The sequence below is a fragment of the Taudactylus pleione genome, unplaced genomic scaffold (assembly GCF_031769625.1).
Source record: "Taudactylus pleione unplaced genomic scaffold, aTauple2 ptg000016l, whole genome shotgun sequence".
Lineage (NCBI taxonomy): Eukaryota > Metazoa > Chordata > Amphibia > Anura > Myobatrachidae > Taudactylus > Taudactylus pleione.
Window position 1 is genome coordinate 14502638 of NW_028284418.1, and position 10520 is coordinate 14513157.

At 44.3% G+C, this 10520-nt stretch overlaps 1 protein-coding gene across 1 annotated transcript; it reads right to left on the reverse strand.

Moving 5' to 3' along the window:
• Positions 1-178: 178 nt before the first annotated feature.
• Positions 179-9723, reverse strand: DCXR (dicarbonyl and L-xylulose reductase). The gene is made up of 8 exons (XM_088474897.1): positions 9468-9723; positions 9304-9401; positions 5552-5706; positions 5244-5286; positions 5071-5170; positions 4322-4386; positions 2582-2699; positions 179-1056 (listed from the first exon to the last, which is right to left on the reverse strand). The coding sequence occupies exons 1-8, from the start codon at positions 9517-9519 to the stop codon at positions 953-955; spliced, it is 735 nt and encodes a 244-aa protein (XP_088331023.1). The 5' UTR covers positions 9520-9723; the 3' UTR covers positions 179-952.
• Between the last annotated feature and the right edge of the window lie 797 nt (positions 9724-10520).

The following is a 10520-nucleotide window of genomic DNA, read 5'->3' on the forward strand; positions in this document are numbered from 1 at the left end:
TTTACCTAATTTACCTGCGCTCAATTACTAGCAAGCTATCTTTTTACATTAATTAATCGGCAGGCAGCAACTAGTGGTCCTTGGTGGCCTCTCCTGCCTGCTCTCCTCTCCATCCCATTCTCCTTCCCTATAGATCCTATAAGAAAGTAATTCTACATGCAGTAGGAAAGGGTAGTGGTGCAGGTGGAGCCAGGTGCTGGATTTTATTTAATATGATTGGTAAAGAACATGTATCTGTGCAAATGAACAGTAAATAGGAAAGTGTAAATGTAAAAAAATACTGCAGAGTTTAATAAGGGCAGAGCTCTATGGTTAAATATCTACTAAATGCAAAAAATAGCTGGATTCCTGATGCTGATAACCTAATGTTGCTCTTCATTACTACAAAGCTGGAAAGAAAATAGCTCTACATTTTTTTGCAATGGCTACTAAAAGTAAAACTGGCTTCCTGCTCAGGATGCCAGTGATGGCGTATACAAGGCTGACTGTGACCTTCCTAGAATCCTCGGGTACACATGTATATCTAGTCTGGGACAGTTGGCTGGCTCCAATGTCTTATCTGGATACCATGAATGTTAGCTTGAGCATTTTGGGAACACTAATTATTAATTGGGAGAGGGACTATGCAAAAAAAAAAATAAAGAGGATGGAGTTTACAAATGAAAGTGACACTTCTGTTCTTGGGGTAATGGGATACTCATGTACTTGTAAGGCAGGCACATTGATGTTACACATGTAGGTTTTCTTTACACAAGCTAATTAAATGTAATCACATTTACTCTATACATTTTGAAAGGATTAAAGATCAACATTATAGCTATTAGTAAGAGCTATATTACTGGAAATTATCTTCTAGCTGCAAATCCCCATGCATATTGCAGCACTGACACAGGATGGAGGCAGTAGGAGGCCAGGCCAGTGGTCAGTCCACATAGAGATGATTTACTGGAATTCAGTGTACAAGGTACCCCCCATCCACAGGGAGGCAGGACCCTGTGATCATGGCACTGTGATCACTCAGCAGGAAGAGAATGCTGTGCACCACCTCATCCACCTCTGGAGAGAACCAAAAAGAAAAAAAAATATTTAGAGATAAATGGAGGTTAGTAGGTAAGTCTCAAACATACCCTAGCCTGGACTACTGTAACCTCTTATCTGTCCACCCTGACTCCTCTCCAATCTATCCTCAATGCTGCTGCTCAGCTCATCTTCCTCTCCAAGTGTACTGCTTCTGCCTCCCCGCTCCACTAGACCCTACACTGGTTCGCCTTTTAGAACCCATTTCAGACTCTCCTAAAAAGTCCTCACCCAATCCTCTCCAATCTAATCTCCCTCCACATTCCCACCCACTTTGTTCAGCCAATGACTGCCCCCTCTTCTCCCAACTGATTACCTCCTCTCACTTCAGTCTACAAGATTTTGTCCATGCTGCTCCCCACCTGTGGAACTCTCTGCCTCATCTTATCAGACTCTTCACCTCTTTCCAAAGTTTTGGGTTCATTCGCCACTGCTATTGTGGGTGTTATGACTAAATATGCAGCACTGTTTATATCACTTGTATCCTATGTTCTGCAATGCTTTAGTATACTGTAAGTATTTGCCACTTTTTCTTGTTTGCACTGTTTATGTACACTAACGCTCGCCACACACATAGCGATATTTTACCCGATCTGGCCGATTCCGACACAATGCAACGACAGATCGTGTAAAATATGGCCAAAGCGTGAGTCCCCCACTCACGATCACAATGCGCGTCCCCGCTGGTCGGACATCGCATTGTCAGATCTGCCGTGCAGTAGGGCAGATCTGACAACCTAGGAGGCGATGCACTGTGAAAGTATGGATGCAGGGGAGATCGTATGAAGATTGGACACCAAATCGTGTGCAGAGGGGACAGTTTCAAGGGAAATCGTACACATCGGCTGATCGTGTGCAGATCGCTATGTGTGTGGCCAGCTTAAGGCGCTGCAGATCCATTGTAGTGCCACATAAATAGTACAATGTACAAATTGCTGGACACTTAAAATTAACGTAAAATATTTTTGTGCCGTGTTCTCTCTCCCATAGGAATATTTCTGAGGTACTCAAATCAGAATTATATCATTTAAACATAATCAGATGTGTACTGGTGATGGCTATGTTATGTGGATAGAATTTTGCACAAAAAGACTAAATGTTTCCTCTAGGCTCCAAATTTATATACAGCAATCATTGATCCTGCTCCACAAGCGATCGGGATCTATCAGATAGAGATCAGGACTGGAGAATAGAGATCAGGATCTATCTGATAGAGATCAGGACTGGAGAACAATTCGGCTGACTGCTGTCCATGACGTGATCTTCTCTATGGTCATCATCTAGTCACACTGATTTTTCACTATTAGATAAGAACGTTTGGCACAAGCTCACAACTGTATGATCTCTCCAGGGGCGCGCCCCATTCCATAGAGGAAGCAAACAATTGTGGTAATAGCGCATTAGAAATTTCTAGCAATATGGCTGGACCTACAACACAAGTGGGGAGAACCATCTATATATGAGTAACCAGGTTGTATGCCCATGTGATGAGAAGAATACACACCAGCAAAGCGCCCCATAGGAATCCGGTTAAGCATTGATGCAGCTCTCTGAGAGTCACTCCAGTACACACGTCCCATGTCAGTCATTACTACTGTGGGGTTCACACAGTTTACACGAATCTGAAATATAGGTAACACCTTAGTGTCCATCCCCTCTATTGTAGAGCACGGACTTCGTATATTGTGCCACACAGAAAATAAAGCTAGAATGTTATATTATTACCCTTTCTTAAAAATATATTTACTTAAACTACATAGACCATAACAGTTATTCTTGCGGCTTTTGTTAGTTGCTACAACCTTGATATGTGTGAATCCGAAGCTTCAGTTCTCTATTTATAATACTTTTTAAAATAAAAATTAGAAATCCACTTTGCATGCCTTAAGGTTATTTTATGTTTTTTGCATGACACAAAATAATTATTGGATACTGTAAGTCTGTATCGCTCCATGTCCGACTACTGACTTGTTTTACCAGGTGTCAGGCATAAGGCCCAGGGGTGCATTCAGGCCTCAGGCCTGTGGGGCATGCTAGATGGACTGATTGCATGTGCCATAAGTAAAAGTGACTGGGCATTAGGTCCAGGTCACCGCAAGGCAGGCAATAGCCTGATCCCCTGTTGAGTGGATGGGCCCCCCTTACCTATCTGTTACTCTTTAGTAACAGATAGGTAAGGGGGGCCCTAACTGTGTGGCAGAATGTGTATAAGGGTACTACTATGTGGCAGAATGTGAATAAGGCGTAAATATGACACCTTGTAAAGAGGCATGTGAAGAGGACATATTTGTAGGGGGGGCGCAAACTTATAGTATGCAGGGGGTCGCCAAACACCCTATCACCGGCCCAGTCTGTAACTATCCACACGTAGGAGGGTGTTATATACTACAGACATGTTGTCATTTAAATAAGAATGGGCAACCACTTTCTTTGAGGTCTCCTCTGATCAGAATGATACAGGATTCCTTGAACTAAATAAAAAAAAAAAAAAAAAAACTTAGCTGGCTGAACTTGATACATCCACCATAAGTGATTCTTAAACAAAATGTCAGTGCTATGATAGAGCTGAGAGAACCAAGTCTCTCCAATTCAGGGCACATTTCTAGAAAATATACATGGCGGCCATTTTAGTCTTTGTTCTACCTGTTGTCTTTCCAGAACCCTGCGGAGAGAACGTATGCATTTTCTGCTCAGAAAATCACTTTAATTATGTTATCTTTGTAATAGTTTACATGCTTAGTATAAAGCCCTATGCTTTATACTAAGGTGAAACGGTCTATCCTGTATTCAGGGCCGGTGCTACCATTAGGCAACCTTAGGCACCCGCCTAAGGGCGCCGGCCACTGGTGGGCACCGCCGCTGAGTCCACAAAAAAAAATTAATGGCATAATTCATGGCTGAGTGTCATATAATGAGTTTGCGACAATGTTAAGAGGTACATTATGATTTTGGCGCTCTGCTGTGTGTAATATTCCATATTGTATATTATGAATTTGGGACACTGCTGTGTGACATGTTATTTTACTGGGGAGACTGATGCGTGCCGTATTATGAATTGGAGGGAGCAGGGGCAGTTGATGAAATGTTGCCTAGGGCACCCAGAAACCTCGCACTGGCCCTGCCTGTATTTAACTGTGCTGCCCAACTACATTGATGTAACAACAAGTGGTGCTTATTTCACAGAGAGCGTTATCTTACTTAACCTCTGCCTACGGATATTGTATCTTTCCTTTCAGACTTTCACCTTTTTGGGTCCCAGTTCAAGAGCCATCATCTTAGTTAGCATATCGAGGGCCCCCTTAGTAGCACCTGTGTTAAAGAGAAGTGGTAAATATGTGGTGTAGTTTTAGCCGGTATCACACAATATTTCTATATCTAATTCCCATAATACAGGAATGTTAATTAACAGCTACATTTCTTTCACTATATAATAAACCTAGAATAATTCTCGGCATGAAATAAAGGGCAAAAAAATCAACAAGGAACCCTACATATTTCACCGGAATCGGTATGTAATGCCGGCTGTCGGGATGCCTCCTGTCAGAATACCGACTGCGGCATCCCAATCCCTTCCCCCTAAACCTCCCTTTTTGTAGCCCAACCCTCAAAACGGCACGGGGTGCTGGGTGGGGAGGCGGTTAGTGCCTAAACCTATGCCTCCCCCCTTAGTGCCTAAACCTATGTCTCCCCCCTTAGTGTCTAACCCTCCCCCCTTGGGGTGCCTAACCCTAACTCCCTTCCCCCCCAAAACCTCACTACACTGCCTAAACCTAATCCCCAACCCCTCCACCCCCTAGCTAATGCTAAGGGCGCCCCGGACTTACCTCGTTCGGGCTGGCGTTCTGGCATCGGTATTCCGACGCCTATCTTAGTCCCTTGTCGGGATTCCCCTATCGGTATTGAGAACTACATTCCATTTCACCTACAGGTTAGTACAAGGTTGAACTCAAAGGACTTCCATCCTGAACAAGTAGTTTACAGCTTTATGCTTACAATAGACAGAGTGATCCTGTATTGCGGACTGAGATGCCTGGCTGGACACATTGACAATAGCACCAGGCACTCCACGCTCAATCATCTGACGGGCCACAATCTGATAGGAGAGAGAGGACCATTTACTATGAAGAATTGTGTGTTGCTATTGTGCTGTAGTAAGTTTGGCTTACCTGTGATACCACAATTACAGCTCTTACATTCACTGCAAAGCTCCTAAAAATTACAGTAAGATTATAGAATTAATGACGCAAAGAATACTAAACTTTTCTGGAAGAGAGAAATTGCATATGAACATAAATTCATTTTATTATTCGATTTACTAGGTTAATAGTTAAAGTTGCTATAATTTTGTATTACTACATGGCATATGGTCAGATTACAAGAGCTATTGGAAAACTCTAAAAACTATTTTCAGAACAGCACTAAATTGGAGCTATCATGAGGCTTGTGTGCATGATGTATATATTAGCACAGGTACCTCTCAAACGCCTCCTGTGTAATTTCAAGAAAAGGTTGTAGCAAAGCAACTCCTGCATTGTTCACCAGAAGGTCTATGGGACCCAGAGAGTTGAGGGCAGCCTCTGTCGCTGACCAGTCCCCCAAATCCACACACACTGTCTCCACTCCAGGGCACTGCAGGACGGAACATAAAGATCTCCAGCTCAGTCAGTTATTCAAACGTATTGTGAAGGCTCCAAATTAGTCAGCGGTTTTAGGGCCCGATTCATTATGGATCGCTATTGCTATCGCAGCTCCGTAATCGCACGCAGGTCTGCTGCGGAAATATGCTAATTATTGCAATCGCACTGCCAGCATAGAGACACTCACTGCCTCCATCTCACATCTGTAATACTTTGCAAACCTTCACGAACATCAGTAATAGAGTACCATCGGTCCCTCACGCAGAATTACTGCAGCCCTGACCTTACTGCGTGTAACGAAGTTAGCAAATTCTAAATGACTACTCATGCTGCGTATGCAATCGCAATGGCTAATTTATGCACGCCCATGCAAAGGCGTTCAAACAGTCATGCACATCTGCGTTTCTCCGGCAACCCCCCCCAAATGCTCACTGCCTGTCGTTCTCTCTGCGATGGCTCTGTGTGGTCTTCACGATCACAGTGGTGCCTTTGCCCACTGCAATGCATGCACAGTATGCAACAATTGCGAGCGCTGTTGCGATCCTTAATGAATCGAGCCCTTAGTTGCAGATAATCAACCTTCGTTTAATATGTTGAATTCAACTAATTAACACATATATAGTATTTGTTGCTCCATGCAAATGTTGCCAATTCACAAACAGTTACACAAACACTGTGGGCTCTAGCTATAGATCAGAGATAAACCCTTTCTCTATCAAATGACAGAAAAAAGGATGTTCACCGCTTCATGCATGGGCTCTCATGTAAGGCTCATGACTGGTCCTGATTGAAAACTGTCTCGAACACATTAATGCTGGACCTTATCGATAATGACCTTAGGGAAATCATCAAGATCACTGACATTCAAAAATGTGGTCCGAAAATATTTTAGTTAATAGGCCCAATTTAAGTCCCTGAATGACTATCGGGGAGATTTATCAAAGCTTGGAGAGAGATGAAATACCAACCAATCCGCTTCTGTCAATTTTTAAACAGCCTTTAAAATGACAGGAGCTGATTATTATTATCCGTTATATTTATGGCACCACAAGGGTTTCCCAGCACCTTACAAATGAGCAAAACAAGAAAATAATGACTTAAGGTGCCCATACACGGGACTATTTTTTACCCGATATGGCCAGTTAAGACAGGTTGGACAGACCAATCGTGTAAAAATAGATGTATTTTGTGTGTTCTGCGACCCCGATGCGCGTCCCCGCCGTCCTCTAGTTGGATCGCAGATCAGATGGTTTTGCAGAGAGATCTACGATCTTTTGAGTACGTGATACACTTCTATGCATCTTATCCTATGATCGTAACGATCAATCGTACACCATTTGACCACATCTTATGAAAAATTTCAAGAGAAGAATTTCAAGGGCAATCATACAACTCATCTTACCAACTTTGAATCGAACCATGTATGGGGGCCTTTACAGTACAAAACAATGTAGGGCATGGTTTATAAACATATAAACAGTGCTGCATCTGTGATCATAACACTCAAATAAGCAGCAGGGCGGTAGCAACCAAAGGTTAGGTGCTGTTGTAGTGAGAATAAGGGAAAGGAGAAGCACGTGAGGGAAGAGGGCCCTGCTTGTGAGAGCTTACATTCTTAAGGGGAGGGTCAGACAGATGGCTGACACAGATGGGGTACACAGTGAGGAAGGAGCAAGGAGCAGTAGGTTAGGATGAGAGCTGGATGGCTTTAATGAAGAAGTGAGTTTTGAGAGCCCATTTGAAGTTTAGAGAGATGGAGAGTTTGATAGGAAGAGGTAGAGAATTCCAGTAGTAAGGAGCAGCACGGGCAAAATCTTGGGGAAGCGGAAGTGGGACGTAATAATCAGTTGGCAGCAAAAGCACCATGCATTTATGGAGCAAAGTGGGTGGGTGAGAGTGCGAAGGGAGATAAGGTCAGAGATGTAAATGGTAGAAGATTGGGCGATTGGTTGGTATGTTATCGCTCTCCACTTTATCACTCTCCAAGCTTGGATAAATCTCCCCCAAGTCTCATACAATTGGAGCACTTTAGTGTGTGACACAATTTAAACATCAAGGGACCGATTCTATCCGAAGCACCAGCTTTTCTGCATGGCAGTGGCAGGATACTTGCTTCCTTGTGTTATTGCAAGAATCCACCTTTATATGCTGAAGATCTGTGCGACTGCATATGGAAGCCTATCCCACCTGCTGTTTTTACATCTGCAGCAGGTGGGACAGGCTTCCATATGCCATCTGAAAAGGTGTCCAATTTCCATCTGCATTCTATGACCGAGCCCGGAAGCCGGCTTACACATCCACAACACTTCAATGAGACGGAACAGTTACATGTTTGGTCGCTACCCGGTTACTGCACATTTCACAGAAAGTGTGATGAGTGGACGGACTGGCTCAATCCATACGCACTAGCTATCTCAGTCCATATGTCGGATCTGGTGCATGTGCAATTAACAAATTCTTACTTTGGCGCATGTGCAGTATTCTGACATCCTTGCGTTACATCTGACAGAATCATGCTGTGTGTCACCCAGCAAAGCAATCATTTGTGTGCCCACTTACAGTACAATTCTTGTCCAATTTGGGTGGCAAAATCTGTAAATGTATAAACATTTAATCTCCAGCCATACATTATCCGTTTCCTATTATCAGTTCCGGGCTTGGGGGAAAAACTCATTGTATATAAATAGCTCACACTTCAATGAAGGATAATGCTTTTCACTCTGCCAGCCCACGTAGGGAAGCCTTACACGTCACTAAAGCTTGGTACACAACTAGACGATGTGTGTACCCAGTGATGGCAGATGTGACTGCACAATATATCGGGCGGTCCGTACACAATGCGCGTTCTGGTGTATGACTGCCCGATACATAGTTTCCCCCTGCCGCATCCAAAAGCATGGTGTCGTTCCCCGAATCCAATTGGCCTGCACTGCAGGCCGAACTGAAGACACGACGAACGATTTGCGGGACAGCACGATAATACACATACAATTGTTGCTCCGATTCATCAGAAATTGGCAAATTGGCCAATATATTGGCTTATACCCAGTTTAAGACTTTGTGGCTGTGCACACATACTAATGGCACACCGTTATTCCAGCAGGAGAACAAATCTAATTAATCTAAAGTGCATACACTTTTGTTCCCATGCCCTATAACTGTATCAGCCTTAGTACACATATTAGGTACCTTTATGCTCTGGAAAACTAGATGGTTACGATTTGGGTTTAACAGTTCTGTTATTGCTATAGCTTCCTAAAAGTAACTTTGGACAAATAAGGAATGTCCAATCTGTCCTCAAAAATAACAAAACAGGGGTAAAGAGAGGGGATACCGCCCATGCCTGTGAGCTGGAGGAGATGGTAACTCGCCGAGACTAGCATTACTGTATATATACAGTAGCAGAGTGTGAGAGCATAGAACAGGGAAGGGGAGTAACCCGTCCGCTCGTTCAGCCACTAGGGGGCAGCAGTGTCGAAGCATAGTAAGAGAAGGGAACTAGCTATATGGGATGATAGATACACAAACAGAACGTTCGGCCACTAGGGGGCAGCAGTGTCAGTGTGTGCGCCGGTAATTACTATACTACCTCCCGGGCCAGGCTCTCCAGATCTTCCGATGTCCGGCTCAGTGCGACCACATCTGCTCCCGCCGCCCTTAGCGCCTTCACCGTCTCCCGTCCGATCCCTGCAAGAGGTCAGAGTCAGACCCCGCTCTTACCGAGGCATCAGTCCCCGCGTCCGGCATACTCACCCTTCCCTGCCCCGGTGACAAGCGCTCGGCGCCCCGCGAAGCTGATCTCCATCACACCCGCCGTGGAGTCTGAGCTTAGTTTATGGGCGGCTTACATAGGGAGGAGCCGGGGTCTTTTATTAACTGACACTGACAGTAACCTCGATCCAGGACCAATATCTGACCCCTATAACTTTCCTGGTTGTCAACAGGAAGCGGATTATTAACACTCACAACACCTCACTCTTGGGAGGTACTAAAGGAATAAGACAACTCCAGCCAGCTAATAACACTATTACCTCCAGCACAAGGGAAAAATAATCATTAAAAGAAAATCAACAGTTGCAGCCAACTTGTGCTGGAAGCATAACCCCATAGCAGAAGGCAGAGTTTCTGTCCTCCTCAGGAACTTTTTATGGCAATAACTGAGGAGGGCAGAAAGAAACAGAAAAATCAGCCCAATAAAGTATATTAACAACAAAAAATATGAGATATGGTAAGAACTTACCCTTGTTATCTCTATTTCTACGAAGTCCATAGGGTTCCACAGGATACCTTGGGGTATAGGCGATGGCGGCAGACATCCAGGCACCACAGAGTTAAATTTTCAGCCTCCCAGGATGCACTGGGGTTCCTCTCCTATACCCCGCCCCCGAGCCTCAGGCCACTCAGTTTCGTAACAAGCCATAGGCCGGAGCAGGAGCAAAAAAGAGAGAGAAGACAGTCTGGAACACACAAGAATCACATTCTCACCAGAAGGAGACGGAGAAACCGGTGACCAGATCAGTTCCATGTGGAACCCTATGGACTTTGTAGAAATAGAGATAACAAGGGTAAGTTCTTACCATATCTCATATTTTCTACTTCAGGGTCCATAGGGTATCCACAGGATACCTTGGGGATGTCCCAAAGCAGTATCATTTAAGGGTACGCTCCTGTGCTGTAAGGAGAATCCGCCGCCGAAAGGAAACATCCTGAGAGGCGAAGGTATCAAAAGCATAATACCTTACAAAAATATGGACAGATGACCACGTGGCTGCCAATCACCGCTGAGGCGCCACGTCAAGCTGCCCA